Source organism: Typopeltis vanoorti, chromosome 2 (assembly GCF_054136105.1).
Source record: "Typopeltis vanoorti isolate ZY-2024b chromosome 2, IOZ_Tvanoo_1.0, whole genome shotgun sequence".
Classification (NCBI taxonomy): domain Eukaryota; kingdom Metazoa; phylum Arthropoda; class Arachnida; order Uropygi; family Thelyphonidae; genus Typopeltis; species Typopeltis vanoorti.
The window spans coordinates 29940620-29958894 of NC_143550.1; the positions used below are offsets into that span (position 1 = coordinate 29940620).

The following is an 18275-nucleotide window of genomic DNA, read 5'->3' on the forward strand; positions in this document are numbered from 1 at the left end:
AATTCCTGATAAAGCCAGAGAACTTTCCCTGGGCTTTTCAACTGAAGGTGAATTAGCCAGTCTCAAGGATGTGGCAGGTTTGCAACTTCAAACTCACAAAACAAGTTTTGTCTTCTTCCTCTTGCATTCTTTTTGCTGTATTCTAGAAGTTTCTCCTCTTATGTGTTTCCTGAGGATTATAACACACGGGTCTTCAAAGCAAATGTGAACACGTTTCTCCTTTCCAAACTCCAGGGATGGGTAAATGTGAAAGGATGCTGACTTAACTAACCTTTCATGTATGGGATCAACATTAAATAAAATAATAAAAATGTTTAGCATGTCAGCAATTTATATTTGACATGAACACTAATACAAAGGTTATATAATGACACTAATAATTCTAAGATAAAGCTAAAATTTCAGCACTTGAAAAAAAAAAAAAATCATTAATTTGAATGAATACATTACTTCAAATATTGTACTATACTCTAACTCTGTGTAAAATTGCATGTATTCTACCCATTTGTATCTGTATATTATTTAGATTGTTTTATACATTAAACTTATTATAAAATAAATATTACTGAAATTTATCTATGGCTTTTGGTGTATTCTCATTAGATATATCATTCTTTACAGAGATTTAATTTCTACATTGCACAATAAGAATATACCTATATATCTAGTCTCTGGAGGTTTTGATACTATTATTGAACCAGTGGCAGAAGAACTTGATATCCCACTTGAAAACATTTTTGCAAACCGCTTAAAATACTATTTCTCAGGTATGTTTGTACACATAATAGCTAAAAGTTATTTTATACTTTACTTTGTGTGCATAATAAATTGCACTGAATTTGGTGTGATTTTATGTAGTTCAGTTACATTTGATATAAAAAAACAGTTTCTGAAATGCAGTTCAATTTTTTGATGCAGAAGTGTTATTTATGAATTTGCATTGATTGAAAATAATTTAAAACAAGTAGTAAGGACATAATTGTTGATAATAATAAAAATAGCATTATTAAATTAAGGGGATATTAAACCCCCACATTGTTTTAAAACCGAATAAGAAACTCAAAGATTGGAATCGGAGAGTTTCATGCCGAATATAGTAAACTATAAAAATATCGGCGATTACTAACGTGAGCTAATGCAAGTAGTCCTAGTACGTAATACAATACCGGGCAACTCGCAGCAAAGGTGGTAAAGTTCTAATCGCTATTCTTGGTATTTTCCATAATGTAAAAACACATTTCCTAGGAAATGTATGCTGTTATTACATTATGACAGGAGGTCACTACCCAGACTGGTTTCAGCCTTTTTTGAGGCTTCATCAGTGAGTAGCTAGACCAAATTAATACCAAAGGGTATAGCGAAAAGAACTTATATACTCTGCTATACGAGTTGTCAAACAGGTGCACCCATTAAGTTACTTAAATATAAAGAGCCAATAGGCTTCATTTTGGCGATATAAACATTATTTAAATTAAGGGGATATTAAATCCCACATTAAAACTGAATAAGAAACTCAAAGATTGGAATCGGAGAGTTTCATGCCAAATATAGTAAACTATAAAAATATCGGCGATTACTAGCGTGAGCTAATGCAAGTAGTCCTAGTACGTAATACAATACCAGGCAACTCGCAGCAAAGGTGGTAAAGTTCTGATCGCTATTCTTGGTATTTTCCATAATGTAAAAACACATTTCCTAGGAAATGTATGCTGTTATTACATTATGGCAGGAGGTCACTACCCAGACCGATTTCAGCCTTTTTTGAGGCTTCATCAGTGAGTAGCTAGACTCATTGATGAAGGGTTTCAGATATATGTAGTATTGTCTCTTTTTCTTGGAAATCAAGTATAGTAACTTTTTTTTTTTCTATTGCATGAGCAGCAGTTTGTTGTTTAAGTTTTATGGTTTTTTATTCTTTTCATTTCTATTTTTTTATAGTCATATTGAGATTAACAGGAATAGAAATGCTACAATTTCAAACACATCCCAACTCAACATAGTCACAGTTCAAGATGGATACTATTAATGGAATAGAAATGGAACCAGCAGAAGAATTGGTTAATTACCATATCAACATAACAAGTGTGACCAAAACGAATACAGGGTGTTCGGGATAAATTTGACAGTTTCGTAAGGAAAAAGAAAATCTTCTTTGTATCTATTAAATTTAATGAATTGACAAAAAAACATTACAGGCAGAGTTAATTACAATACTATCAACAAGATTTACTCAAAATAACCACTATTAGCATCGATCACAGCTTCAATTCTGCTTCGGAACCTCGAACAAGCTGATGCTACACTCTCCCTGGGAAGGGCCGCAAAAACTGTTTTAATTTTATCCATTAACTGGGCTTTTGTATTACTGGAAGTGCGATTGGTGTCTTTTTCAACTGCGCCCCATACAAAATAATCCATGGGGTTAAGGTCTGGGGAGTTTGGAGGCCAAACATTTGGACTGGTGAAGTCGTAGAAATTTTCAGACAACCATTTTTGACTTTTCCCAGAGGTGTGGCAAGGGGCCGAATCCTGCTGCCATACATACGGCCTACCATTGCCTACCCTTGTTATCCAGGGCTTGACTACAGTTAGCAACTCCACGAACAAAGCCCGAATTCCAATGCCAGGGTTCTTCAACACCTGTTCCTGCAGACTTGCGAGGAATTCTGCTGTACGAACGCAATCAGATCGTCTGCTAGGGATCTTTCTTCTTGCTACATCCTCGTAGTCACCATTGCAAGTCTCTAGTTCATTCCTGATTGTTTTTACTGTATTCAGGGAGCATTGGGCAGCAGTCGTAATATCCTTATTTTGATGGCGGGCACGAATCATCATGATACAAGTTATTCTCTTCCATGATTCAGGTGGGTTCCAGCTATCCATCCTTTCTGACATCTTGTATATGAATGAAGAAGGGTCCAAACTTTTAAATGAAGAGAAGTGTGTGTTAATACATGTAACTTACGGAAAAATATAATTAATTATAAATATGTCAAATTTATCCCGAACACCCTGTAAGACAAAAACAGGTGAGATCTTTTTAAGTTACAAATACAGCATGTTATATTCATGCAATAATGAACAAGCAAAAGAGATAGCAGTTAAAGTATTCAAGACTAAATACAAGAATAATCTTCCTGAATGGAAAGCAGTATCAAGTAGTAATGTGGGCAAATATCAGAATGAGAAATGGACAATAGACTTATTTGTGTTTATGGTCCCACAGGTTTTACTAAGGAAGAAATGGAAGAATTTTTTGAAGCATTAGAGAAAGCAGCTGACACAATGAAATAAGGAAAAGTTGGTCCTTTTTGGAAATCTAACTACCAGAGTAGGAAATGATTATCACGCATGCCGAAATATTTTGGGAAAATATGGAGAAAAGAGCAAAGCTAATAACAATGTAAGTACCTAGAAGTTTTTCCACTTACCAAGAAATTATATTCTTGGTTTAATCCTTTATCCAAGATTTGCACCTGAAGTAATTTTAGGACTGGGCAACTCATATATTGAGGCTAATGACTTCACATCACTTGCCTTAGTATTCCATAATGAATAGCCTCTATATACAAGTTGCCCAGTCCTGAAATTAGTTCAGGTACAAACTTTGTTTGCTTATACTTGGATAAAGGATTAAACCAAGATTATAATTTTTTGCAACCTTTAATTTAATGGTAAGTACCTGTTGGATTTCTGTTCAGGACATGGATTAGTTATTACTAACACCATGTTTGAACATAGTGTGCACAAATTCACGTGAAGAGAAGATGCAAGAAATAAGAAAAGTCTCATTGACTACATTACAGTTCATAGCAATAGTTTTCCACTGGTTCAGGACACAAGTATACAGAGGATTTGAAATAGGAAGTGATCACTATTTAGTTTAGAACAAGATAAAATTAAATTTCATGTTTAAAAGAAGAATGCGTATGAAAGTTTTAAAAGGAATTAAAGTTAAGCAGCTTTCAGAGGCGAACTGTAAACTCAAATACACAAACATCATTCAAGAAAAAATGAAAAAAAGAACCAAACCTTGCAGATTTAGTGGCAAATCCTGAAGAATGCATTTGATTGATTCAGCCAGAGATGCATGTGGTGAGCTTGTCCTGTAAGGATAGAAAAATCAGAACTCTTTTGTGGACTCAGGAAATTAAAGACAGTCAAAGAAAAGAAGAAAGCATATCAAAATTTCCTCACAAGTAAGTTAGCTTATGCTCTTAGAGCATACAGAAAAAAATGTAAGAAAATGGAGCACTGTGTAAAACTAGCTAAACAAAAGTCATGGGAATTTCTTTGGTAAGAACATATAAAATAAATATCAGGAAGGGGGGCCAAATATTCTGGAGGCTATTGAAAAAGCTCTTGGAAATGGAGGAAAGAGTACTGAGAAAGGAATTGGAGATGATAAAGGTGAAATGAAAACGGAAGATAAATATATTCTGGATGTCTTTAGGAATTACTTTGACAGACTGCCAAATGAAACATGCAGTGTCAACATGGTGGTAGAAAACTAACAGGAATGCAGTCAGGATTGCATATGCATACTTGAAGTAGAGAAAGTCATCGAAAACCTGAAATGTGGAGCAGATGAAATTCAAGCAGAAATGCTCACATATGAAGGTATAAACGTTTTACAGTGCTGCATTGCATAATTCAGAAGGCCTGGTCAGAGGGTTGACTTGAAGATGATTGGAGCAGAGTCTCATAGTATCCATCTGTAAAAAGGAAAATAAAATTGAATGTGAGAATTCCAGAGATATTTCCCTACTGAGTGTTCTTGGTAAGATTTATGCAAATATACTTGAGAAACAGCTAAGAAAAATGGTGGAAATGAAGCTTGGTGAAGAATAAGCTGGATTCAGGCCATATAGGCTATCAGGATGTTTCTGCTCCCAGAAAAATACCGGCCGAGGATATTATGATCCAAATTGAATGCAGGGTCTGCCACCTTCCAAAACACATCAACAATATTAGACTGGATGTAGCTTGTGTTCTCTCCAAAAAGCAAGACCACCAAAATCCAACTTATCCATTAAGGAATATAAAGTGCTGCAGGAAATGAGAAAAAACAAAGAAATAATAATCACCAAAGCAGATAAAGGAAATGCCACCATAGTACTCAACCAAACGGACTACACAGGTAAGCTTAATGCTCTATTATTAGATCGGGCTACTTACCTCCCCATTGAATACAATCCCATCAACTCACAAATTAGAAAACTCCACAGGCTCCTTAAGAAGGTTACTTCTTGGCCTGTAGATGTTACTAACAAATTAAAACCGTATAACTCTATACCCCCCATATATATGGACTCCCAAAAATACATAAAGAAAATGTGCCATTACGTCCCATAGTGGATGGCATTGATTTCCCCCCTCCTCTGCATACAAATTAGCTAAACATTTGGCCAAAGCGCTCGCACACTATACTGGCAACACACCATCACACATAAAAAAAAACTCAGCCCACTTCAAAGCCATCATAGAAAACCTTATACTCCAACCTACTGACATAATGGTCAGTTTTGATGTCTACTCAAGGAAACCTTAGAGCTAATCCAAGCTAAACTTCCTCCCGATATCTCAGCCCTATTTCAGTTCACAATGAACTCAGGCTATTTCGTTTGGCAGAGAAAATTCTACGAACAAATAGAAGGGACAGCCATGGGTTCACCACTCTCCCCATCTTTGGCCAATTTCTTTATGGAGACCTTCGAAGAGAAAGCCTTAAACTCTGCCCCACAAAAACCTACCATATGGCTTCGCTTCGTTGATGATATGTTCGCTATTTGGCCACATGGCTCTGATACATGCTTCTCCTTCATAACACACTTAAACAACCAACACCCCAGAATTAAGTTCACCCTGGAAAAAGAGGAAAACAATAGCCTCCCTTTCCTAGACACATTAGTCATCGCCAGCCTGTTCGAACCTTGGTTTTCTCAATTTATGGACAACCCATCCATATAGTTAGATACATTCACCAACAATCCCACCATTCCCCCCCCCCCTCACGACAATATGGAGCTGTTAAGAACTATACAACAGGACTAAACTAATCTGTTCAAATGACAATGTCCTAACCAATGAACTAAATCGCATCCTCAACACTTTCTCAGCCAATGGCTACCCCCCCCCCCCCAAAAAAAAAAAAAAAAAAAAAAAAACATTGAATCCAGTAAACCACAACCCTCTCACAACAAGGATTATTCTAAATCCATCACCATTCCCTACATCCGAGGCACCTCGGAAAAAATTACCAAAATCTTAAAAAAACATGACGTGATCTCTTCTTACAGACTTTATAGAAAATTGGCATCCCTTATCTGCTCCACTAAAGACCAACCACTTCCCCTAGACCTACCTGGTGTATACCAGGTCTCTTCCAGCTGTAAGCTGTCCTACTTTGGCCAAACAGGCAGGACAGCGAATATCAGAATTTCATCAATATAGCCACTCTGGTCTTACAGACCATGCTCTGGATACACTCCACAGAATACGATGGAAGAAAGCCACAATAATACACTGTAGCAAGTTCAAGTTCAAAAGACTTTTCATGGAATCATCCTCAGCCCTAAGTAACATGCCAAACCTCAACAAATTTGGTTGCATGAGACTGTCCCAAATTTGGGAGACATACATCATGAGACCTTCAGCCCAATGGTCAAGAATACCTACATAGCCCCCTAGGGGGCACCATCAGGACTTTTAGGAGAAACGATAACTTGCTTCGTCCTCATTTACTGTATGTAGTGCCTGCGTGCATATGTCTTTATGTTAAGTTCCTTGAAAATGGCAATGTGACGTTGCCGAAATATTGGAAATATATTAAAGTTTAATTTAATCTATATTCTTTTGTACATTGTAATTTCCTTAAGTTATTTAGTAAGCAAGACAAATAGTTGAGAAATTTTGGGAATATAACAAGGATTTGTATTTAAGTTTTGTAGATCTGTACAAGGCATATAATAAGGTGACAAAAGTTTGCCACATACAGATTTGGTGATTTAAGTAAAATCACCAAATCAGAATAAAGCATATAATTGCGATTAAAAAATGCCTAGCCATGGATAAGTTGCTTGTTTTGTGGAGGTAGACAGAGTACCTGTCTCTGTACAGAAATGATACACTGTCATAGTTTAGTCACATCCATGTGATTTTTTTTTCGTCACTTTATATGAAAAGATACCTCTATATTTGCACTACCTGTAGGATCTGCTAGACTTGCATCACTTGCAGGCGCAAACTTAACTTGTTTGTCTGTTTGCTTATGCTCTAAATTGGGAAATGGAGTAAAACCAGGTTTAAAATTGCTTGGTATTTTTAACATATATATATATATATATATATATATATATATTTAATAACTTTATTTCTGAATTTTAGGAGATTATGCAGGCTTTGATGAAAATCAACCAACTTGTGAACAGGATGGAAAGGCCCAGGTCTCAGCTTATTTAAAGCATCGTTATGGATATCAAAGGCTTGTAATGGTTGGTGATGGTGTTACTGATCTTGTTGCATCACCACCAGCGGTAAGTTTTTCCTAACTGAACTACTATTAACATTATGAATTTATTATAAAATGGGTTTACATTATTCAAACGACTGTCTTTTTTTTTTTACCTTGCTTCAAAGTTCAAAATTATTAGCCTTGTTTATAGTCATATATTTTAGAATATATTTAATGCTCAAAATGCATCAAGATATAGTCACTCTCTCTTGATGTACCATTATAAATTCACTTCCCTTGTAATCAATATCTCATATTCTCTAATCATCATCTGTTTCCTGATGTGCCCTCGAGGGATGTTTAGGATACTGTGACAGCAGTACATAATTTAGTTTACATTATTAATTTTCAATAATGTAAACTTATTGCACTCCAATATTGTCATATCTAATATTTTGTTCCTCTAAGGAACTTTTGACTGAATCTATCCACTTAGACTTCTTGGCATGAAAAACCTGTTTTGCTAACCTTTCCTCGCTCATTCTATTTAAATGACCATACCACCTTAGATTAGCTCTGCTTACATATTCTTGAACGCCAACAATATGATCCTTTTTAATATCAACTTTAATATGATTCTGCTATTGGTTCACTCCCCTAATTTTTCTCAGAACCTGTGATCTCTAGTCTTTGATTAAGTGCTTTATATCTAGCCCGCTCTTAGATCCATAACTTAAAACTGGTTTGAACACTATCTTGTATATTGCTAGGTTGGTGTTTTGGCTAATTTCTCTTTTATTCCATATAAATTTATTCTTTTTCCCTAGCAACTTGCCACACCAGCTCTGCTTCTGTTGTCTATTTCCAAATTTAGCTTGTCATCTTCACTAAAAACTGTATAAATATATGAAATATTTACTTGTTCTATAGGCTCCACTTTCAGAATGCATTTGATGTTCATTGTTTCTGCCTAGTTTCATACTTTTGAGCTTTTTATTTCTAATTTTCTTGACGTATTCCCAAGATTTCTCAAAGACTTGCCTTAAAGTGAAGTTTTGGTCAGTTGTGCTTCTACCAGGATGAAAGCCACATTGTTCTTCCTGGAACTTTGACTCAACTATGCTCCTGTACTGTCTTTCCAAGCACCTAGCATACACTTTCCCAGGCAGGCTGAGCAGAGAGAGATGCCACGATAGTTACTGCAATCCTGCTGGTCTCCCTTCTTGAAGACTGGTATTATTATGCCTGTCTGCCATTGCTTTGGTGCTCGCCCAGATATCCAAGCAGCCTGACACACTCGAGTCAGCCAGAGAACACCGTCTCGATTTAAGGCATTTCAGGCCGAATTTCATCATCGCCAACAGCCTTCCCCGATTTTGTTGCTAAATGGACCTCTTCTGCTGTGAGACTAGTCATTGCCCTGATCTGCACTTCTTGGATGTCCACAACTGCTGGGCCACCAGGGTTAAGAAGGCTCTCAAAGTATTCCCTCCATCTGTGGAGGATATCCTTCTCGGTTGTTAAAAGTGCACCACCAGAGGCCTTAATTGTCCTTGCTGTGCACGATTTCCTCCCTCGAAGGCGGCGGATGGTCTGCCAGAATACTTTGTTTGCATAGGATGAGTCTAATCTTTCTCCAAAGGATTCTCAAGCCTTCTGCTTTGCTGTCTTTACTGCCTCAGCATACTGCAAACGCATCTCAGGTGACCTGACCCTAAGCCATGTTAGGTAGGACTCATTTTTTGCCCAGACAGTTTTTTGGACTTCTTAGTTCCACCAAGGTGTCCTTTTCTCACTGCCTGTTGCCATGCCGAGCCGCTTTCTGCCACACCATGAGAGTGCAGAGGCAGTGACAGCTGTTCTGAACAGCTTCCACTCCTCCTCAACATCTGCAGTATGCTTGGGAATCTCTTTGAACCTGGACGAAATGTCATCTGCAAAATTCTTCCTCACAGCCTCATTTTCCAATGCCTCCCATTTCACGTGATATAACTGCTTAGGCCTACCAGCGTTGATGGCAGCATCTGGTTTCTGAAGCCGTAGAGTGCATACAGCAAGGTGGTGGTCAGTTGACAGTTCTGCCCCTCTTCTCGCATGAATTTCCAACACTGAGGAAAATAGGTCTGCTGAGACTATAAAGAAGTCAATCAGAGACCTTTGTTCCAGTGTATCCCTGTACCAGGTATACTTATGGACTTCTCAGTGCCGGAAGAAGGTATTTATTATGGACAAGCTGTTAGTACAGCAGAAGTCCAATAATTTCAACCCATTCGCGTTAAGGTCAGGGTGCTGTTCCTCCCAATCACACCTCTCCATGTCTGGTCATCTGTTCCGGCATGTGCATTGAAGTCACCCATTAGCAGGACTGATTCCATGTCTGCCACCCTGTCAAAAGCAGCATCCACTTCCTCTAGGAAGGCAGAGTATTCTGACTCCAGATTAGGTGCTTATTCTTGCACCACAAGGGCCTCAGGGGCTTACTTTAGTGAATACGGGCGTGGCAAACCTGAGGTACCTGATGCTGGACCATGCCTTACTTCATGTAATATACATCTGTTATATTATCTGTAGACTGGTCCCTCCTCTTCCTCCCTTGCTTCTTTCTTTCTTCTCTTCTTGCTCCTTCCCCCGAATGCTATTAGAGTTTGAGGGGAATCTTTCCTATTTTGCTGTCATTTCGTCTTGTGCTAACAGGACATTATCAAACACTGTAACATGATCAGGCCATCAAAAAATGTTCATACGGCATCGTCCGTCACGCAGGTTACCAAGGGATGCGTTCGGGTTTTAGGCAGAGGGACCCATTCGAAAAATATGTTACAGTCTCCCTTTGACACTGCTCTTCAGCACTCTGCTAGAGGAAACTCCATCAATAGGCTCGCTACCCATTTGGGAAGGTGTTTAGGGGCAGCACAAAGAAATGGTTCTCCAAAAGGACGGAAATGGAAATTTATAATGATGATAAATTGAAAATGTTTTTCAAAGATAGAAACTCAACAATAGTATCATTTTGGCTGGATTTGTTTAACAATTGCATGGCAATTCAAGTGTGAATATAAAAAATTTAGCTGTAGTAGCTCTACTTTTTATTTATATTCCCAACAACAGTTTACTATGAGCAAGCTTTTAATAAATTGTGTTTTATTAAAAATAAATATCATAACCTAGTAGACAAGAACTTGATGGCAGCAATGAGACTAGCATCGAAAGGTAACTGAAAAATAATTTCCTTTTAAAAATTTATTAAAGTAAATAAATATAGTTTGTTATGTTGAACTAAAACAGGCTTGCTTTTCATAGAAAAATGTTTTGGGGTATTATGTTCAGTTTACCATTTTATTTTAATAAATTCTTATTTTTTACATTTTGGTAGATCTTTATTACTATACTATATTAGATTACGTAAAGCTTAAAAACCAAAACAAGATTTATTACTATGTAACTCATGTAATTAATAATATTCTATAATTATTTCTTTGCATATAATGATGTTTGACTATCCATCTGATATTTTAATTTGTTTTTATGCTTGCATTTAATGGCAAGTTATTATAGTAGTTACAATTTAACATGATATTGTTCTACAAAACTCAAAAATATATACATTTCTCATCTGACTTCAGGATATAATCTTAAATTCTCCTTATTCTTCGTTCTTTTACCTTGTGGTGTCAAGGGTTTTTCTATTCATTTAACCACAACCGTACTCAAGGATAAGGTGATTATTCCTATGCCTCTCAGTGTATCCTATGTCTGTAGAAGTGTTATGTTCTCAAAACCAGTTTGCCTGCTTGCAGGATGAAAAACTCCAGATAAACTGGGGAGAAAAAAACCTGCAATCCATGCCCAAGACTGGCCAGTGATGTGGAATCAAACCCAGGACACTCCTTTCCCAGGCATATGGTTGCGAGGCACGTAGCCACTCGGCTAACTGCACGGACAATCTTAAATTATGTAACTTATTATTAGTTACAGTTTTTACAAAAACTTTTGAAATTTTATTATTATTCCTGTGTAATATGCATATAAATTCCAATTATCGGTAACTGAAAAGGAATTATGTGGCTTTGAACTAAATCTTCTGACTGCTTTTGCAGCCACTAGAAGAAGAAAAAATTGAGAATCACTGATCTAGAGTATATTATCATCTGCATGAAAAGAGTGAGATTAACATCCCAATTTTGATATTAGGTTTAGTGACATTTCTTCCCAAATGTAATCCAGATGATAGATAAACAGACATGGTATACACCCTTGTGATGTTAATATGATATTATTTTAATCTTCCTATTCATCCAGGCATCCTTCAATCCTAACTGCTAACTTACAAGTATAGGCTGTGTACTTGTATGCTTTTTGAGGTCTACAAAACTTGTAGATCTTTTGTTCTATTCCTTGTGATGTTACATAAGTTTTCAACAATTTGTGATCTGATTTGAGATAAAAAATTTGGTCTTGACACCTCTTATTTAGCTTTAATCAGTTTCTCTTCCACAGTTTTTTCTTAGCCTCTTCTGAAGTATGCTCATAAATCTTATCTGGAAGACTCAACAGAGAAATTCCTTGGTAATTCTTACATTCAATTTTACCTGTCCTTTTTAGTGCATACTGCAGGAGCAATACTCCTGTCATCTTGAATTCAATCTTCTTACCAAACCTTTTGAATTATTAATTGTTAGTTAGTGGGATAGAATGTGAAGGGTATAATGTGTTCAGGAGGACAGAGAGAATAAAATGGGGGGAAGAGTGTTATTGATGATAGCTGATGAACTGCAGCCAAGGAGAATAGAAGTTGAATTGCAGGATAGTGAAATGAGCTTATTTGAGGCTATTTGGTGTGAGATTGAGACTAGCAGAACAAAATTTACAGTTGGATGCTGCTATAGACCAAGTGATGGAATAGATGGTGGAGATAGTATGCATAAACAAATTGATGCAATGAGTGGAAGGAGGAGAGGACACATGTGAGGAAGGAACTGGATTTTATGCAGTTATTAAGGGATAGCTATCTGAGACAGCATGTAATGGAAAATACTAGGGGGTTCGAGAGTGCTTGACCTAGTAATAGCATCTGAGAATTTGACTGTAATGAATATGACCATGTTACTACCAATTGGTGAGAGTGGTCATAAGGTCCTGACATGGGGGAGGGACTAATTGTGTGAAATTTTCGATTAAGACAGGGTACATGATGAATTACCATGCTGGTAAGTATGAAAAGCTTAGCAGATTGCTTGGTTCAGTGCCGTGGCATATAAAACTGCAAGGGCTGGATGTTGACAGTGGGGAAGTGGAAGGAGCGTTTGCAGGAGGTAATGGCTGACTCTATACCTAGAGTCAGTGGCTAAATCAGCTCATCCAATCACTTGGTTGCTGAAGAATACATTGATGAGCAGAGACAAGCAAGTTATTGTTCCTCTGTATCGAGCCTTGATAAGACCCTATCTCGACTACTGTGCCCAGATTTGGTTGCCTGGGTTTCTTGTAGATGGGGAGGAGGTGGAGAGGATCCAGAGGCGAGTGACCAAGATGATAACAGGTCTATGGAATGAACCGTATGAGAACAGGTTGAAGATTTGTGGGTTGCAGAAATTGGTTGATAGGCGGAAAAGGGGGAATATGATTGAGACATTCAAATTACTGAAGAGTTTCTATAAGATTAATTCAGAGGATATTTTTGAGAACAGGACTGGTGGTGGGAGGACTAGGGGCCATCCATGGAAGCTGGGCAAGAGTGTGGTTAACAAGGGTGTTAGAGCTAGGTTTTTTACTTGGAGAGTGGTAAATGAGTGGAATAAGCTGCCAGAGTCTGTTGTGGGTGCTATGACTGTGAATGAGTCCAAGGCAAAGTATGATAGATACTGTGTGAATGTCGAATAGTTGTGATGGATGTGATGTTCAGGGCTTCCCTCGATGAGTCTGAGGACTCTTTGGAGTTGCCTGTAGTAATAATAATAATATGTTGTGTAGTTGCTGTAAAACTTTTATACTTATGAGCTTATGATCAAATATTAACTACTCCAGCTACCCATCCACATTTTGAATTTCTGATAGCTTTTTCTATCCCACGTATGGATGTGTATTTACCGTACCCCCTTTTTTTTTTCCTTCATGTCTGCAAGATTTGGTAATAGTCTCCAGAATATTTTGCCATCTTCATGGTATTTATCTTGTATTTTCTTCTTACTGAAGTTCCTGTGATTTGTTTAGCTACTTTTAGATATAATTTAGCTTTCTTGTATTTTGCTTTGTATTCTCTAAAAGCATCTGCTTGATTACTGTATGGAATGAGTCCACAGTATTCAAATTTCCTCCATGGTTTTTTAAATCAAGTAATATATATTTTAGTCTACAGTTCAGCTCCGAATGCTGTTTTAATTGTTTTTAAGATATTTTGTAAATATTTTTGTGTTCAGTATTAATATAACTTTTATCTTCAAAACTAAAATAGTAATTATTTCCTATCAAACTCCTGTATTGCTCTAGTTTCCTGAACTAATACGAAGATGTCGGCCTGATCAGCCGAGTGGTTAGCGTGTCCACTCTCCAGCCAAAAGGCTGTGGGTTCAAATCCTGCCATGGGCATGGATGTTTGTGATTGTCTGTGAAAATACTGGTGGTGGTGGATGGTAGATGACATTCGTATAGATGATGATAGTTGGAGAATTGGATGGAGACAGAGTTGCAGAGTAGGTGCCCCCCCTCGATGAATCTTTGGAACTCCCTGGAAGTGTAACATAATAATAATAATAATATTATTATTATTATCCAAAACACAGTAAGGCCTTTCTGGTTTTCTTGGATGTTCTTGCTGTGTGAATTTATGCACATCTTTATACTGGAACATGGTCAGGACATAGTCTATGTCCAGAATGGAAGTTCAGCATTTACTATTATTAATTTTGCTACTTTCTCTAAAAATTTACTGAAACATTTGAATCTTGAAATTTGTGTTGAGGGAAATACTGTTCAAAAACAAAACCTTTTTTTTTTATAATTGGTGTTATAGACTACATCTTCTGTCTAAAAAGAAACTGAACTTTTCGAAAATAGAAGAAACTAGTGGCACCACCTGTTTTATCTTTTTGTTGTCGAAAGCGGCAACCTTCATTAGTGTTGTGTCAACTGTTTATGGCATTTGTTTCATTAGAAGCAGAGTGATAGTGTGTTTTGATGAATGGTCGTAAAATGAGTTTCAAACAGAGATCTGCAATTTACTTTTGCGTTAAATTAAACTTAGTAAAAGTTTTACCGAAACGCGTCAGATGCTTCCAAAAGCATACGGTGATGAATGCTTATCCCGTACTCAAGTTTACGAGTGGTTTAAGCAATTTCAAAGTGGTCGTGAGACGCTTGAGGACGAAGAAAAGCTTGGCCGTCCAAAAAGTAGACTGAGCGAAGTTAACATCCAAAAAGTGCATGATTTCATCAAAGAAAACCCAAAATCGTCCATGAGATTGATTGAAGATGAATTGGGGATTCCAAAATCAACTGTGCACAACATTTTGACTGAGAGTTTGGACCTTCGTGATTTGTTCGCCACAAGTTGACCGACGACCAAAAAATGTATCGAATTGAACACTGCAAGGACCTCATTAAAACCGCTTCTAAGGACTCAAACTTCCTTGAAACAATCGTTACTGGTGACAAAACGTGGTGTTTTGAGTATGAGCCCAAAACAAAGTGTTGAGTGGAGACCACCGGAAGAGGGGCATCCGAAAAAAAGTCACTTGGAGAAGTCAAAAGTAAATTCGTTTGGCCAGGCGGAACGAATTCATGCCCAAGACTGGCTAACTTGGCTATGGCTAAGGAAGATCCTTAAGCTCCTCATGTCATTGACAAGAATTGAACCTAGGATACTCCTTCCCCAGGCATATGGTTGCGAAGCGCATAACCACTAGGCTAACCGTGCAGACTACTGCATACTTAGCTTAATTAATACATTTCTTAAATACAAATATTTATGTACAAAATATATTAATATATTAGTATATTAAAATATGAGAAAAAGCTATTCTTGGCTATGGAGCAGACTCTTTTTTAACAGCTAGGCTTAAACAGTTCGATTTGATACGATTTAAAAAGAAGGATAATAATTAACATTCCTGTGTCTTGGTGGTAATAATGGTAAAAACTTGATTAGAGCTGAGACAGTATGCAATTTAAAATGGTGAAGTACAAGATAGCAACACGTGTAGAAAATATGTGAAGACAGACAATTTTAAAATCAGTGACGAAAAAGTTAAAAACCAAAAAGATGAATTTGTAGTTTGGATTTTTCGAAAGAACTGAGGATAAAAAAAAAAACATTATATACATGGCAAGCCAGCAACAAATGTGACAGGTGCTGGCAGTTTTCATTAAGTTAAAACATCCTAAGTAGCCTTTTTTTGTACGAAGTGTTAGGAGTTTGGGTGGTTTGAGAGTGCATTGGAGTAATTTATTTTGTTTAATTGTCATGAAGGGTATTTTTGCATTTATGGCATATTGGGTGGTTCTCATTGCTAGCGATTCTTCATTCAGTTTGAGGACACATGTTGGTATTCTTTTCCACGTGCAGAAATACCTGGTTATGGTTGTTTCAAAATCATACTGAGCAAAAGAATTCAGTGTAGTGAAAGTTGAGTGTTAAGATATTGCTGTGATAATAACTAAAAAAATATTTTTTCAGATGTACAATGCACCTGCAGAAGAAGGAAGTGTTCATTTCATCATGAAGTGGGCAACATTTAATGTACTTTCTCTGACTAACGATGGTACCAACCTCTGAAGAATGCTATGTGAAACTTAAAAGAGAAAAATCATAAATATTTACTACAAAATTTTGGCCATATGATATATATACCTGAAACAATTTGCAAAATTTTACTCTTCTTGTGTTCAGGATTGGTTCAAAGCTCAACTTTTAGCACAGTCATAATTTGCTAACGAATTGGTTATATTATTACCAGGTGCCAAAAGTTGAACTTTGAACCAAGTCTGGTAACATTGTGCAGATTGCTTCGAATTTTGAGACCGTGTAATATATTTTTGCATTTGTTATTATAGTTTAGCTACTATATGAGGAAGTATGTTTAAAGTGAGGAGAGTATAAAATGTTCTTCAGTTAAATTTTATTTTGTATATTTTCAGGACCTATTTGTTGGTTTTGGAGGAAACCAAATCAGAGAGAAAGTAAGAAATGGGGCCAAGTGGTTTGTCACTACCTTTGATGAACTGAATGAAGAAATGCTTAAAAACTGATAAATACAAAGACAGTTAATAATGTAGATGTTCCTTTCCTCATTCTTATTTATAACACCCTTCAATTTGCCGTTGCCCTTCATTAAAGAGATCCTTGCTTGAAAGCAAAAAAGGAGCCTCTAGAAATGTCGGTGATATTCCTGGCATTCTCCCACCTAGGAGACCTAGAAGCAGTTATCACATGCATGAAGAGTTGATGCATTATGTATCACCTTCCTCTTGCTTTCATTGTGGATATCGCTCCACTACCAGCTAGCGCCATCTAGCAAAACAACCTGGTTCCTACAGTTGAACGAGAACCGTAGTCATTGTACAGCATCAGAGCTATATTTTTTCCACTGTAAATTAAATAATGCAAATGCTCTTATACGAGCAATTAATATATTTTATTGTTGGTTCTTTTTATAGAACATTTTTTTGTCATGTTTGTAATTTCACTTATGAATTTCAATGTAAACATGCAAGTTGTTGGCAGAGCTGACATTAAATTGTCATACTTGTTTTCCTTTGGTGTTTTGTATCTTATTTTCTGCCTTAAGAGAAATATTAAAATCATAAACACAGGAGGTTTAGTATTAGTTCTCCAGTAACTCTTTAATATGTTGGTAGTACATAATTTGCATTAGCAGCATACTTGCATTACCTGATGGAAACTTATCAGCATAAATGCTCTTTAAGTCTTTTTCACTTATAGCACATGAATTATTATTTACGAATGTTTATCCCCCCACAGACAGATACACAAATCAAAGTCCAGTATCTTTCCTATTCCATAAAGTAGTCAGGTAGATAGTTTGTTCAGAGTTAACATTTTCATCAGTAATTCACAATTCAAGATGAGAATTTCAGTTTTGTACACTTTTGTAACAGGTATATTAGGTACAATTTTAATGAGCATGTTTAGCACATTTGACTTCTACCATGGCAGGTGCATAGCTTACTGTAGTGAATTCACTTAGCACTCTATATCCTTAGCATGGAACTTAAGTAGAACTTTTAGTAGTTTGTTATAATGACTGCAGTGAGATCTCACTATATTCTGAAGAAAAAAATGCTTGAATTATGCACTCTCAGAAAGCTCAGTTCTTTATTAAGTTCTTTCAAGCGCACGGCTTGAAACTCCCTCATACACAGTGCCCATTAAGTAATGAGATTAATTTTTTAGTGGACAGCCCGGTGAATAAAATTAACAAATGTGTTTATAGTTTTGACAGCTGAAGTGTGGTTATAAAAAGCTGTGATAAAATTTTACTGTAAATTAGGAAAAACTTCTACAGAAGTGTACCAAGACATTAAAAATGTTTGTCGATGACTGAGCTGCTGGTTTTCCAGCGTTTAAAGAGGGGACAAGAGTCCCTTGGGGATGAACCACATTGTGGATGGCCAGTTTCTGCACAGACAAATGAAAATGTGAAAGTTAGGTAAACTGTTGCCATGACAGCTAATAACCACTAGGCTGTTTGCTTGAACAGCTTGGTAAGAAAATGGCCACATTAATCTTAGAAAGAGATTTGCACAAGAGGAAGATTTATTTGAGGTTGTGCCACACACATTAATACATGAACAGAGAGAGCACCAG

General features: G+C 36.7%; 1 protein-coding gene across 3 annotated transcripts in view; it reads left to right on the top strand.

Moving 5' to 3' along the window:
* The window catches only part of LOC150108902 (phosphoserine phosphatase-like), a 70784-nt gene extending 53583 nt beyond the window's left edge, over positions 1 to 17201 (top strand). For all 3 annotated transcript variants that reach the window (XM_090410834.1, XM_090410827.1, XM_090410833.1), the window contains exons 4-6: positions 622 to 767; positions 7387 to 7535; positions 16586 to 17201. In XM_090410834.1, the coding sequence (XP_090266960.1) occupies positions 622 to 767; positions 7387 to 7535; positions 16586 to 16696 (406 nt within the window). In that variant the 3' untranslated portion in view covers positions 16697 to 17201. The remainder of the gene's footprint in view (positions 1 to 621; positions 768 to 7386; positions 7536 to 16585) is intronic.
* The last annotated feature ends 1074 nt before the right edge of the window (positions 17202 to 18275 follow it).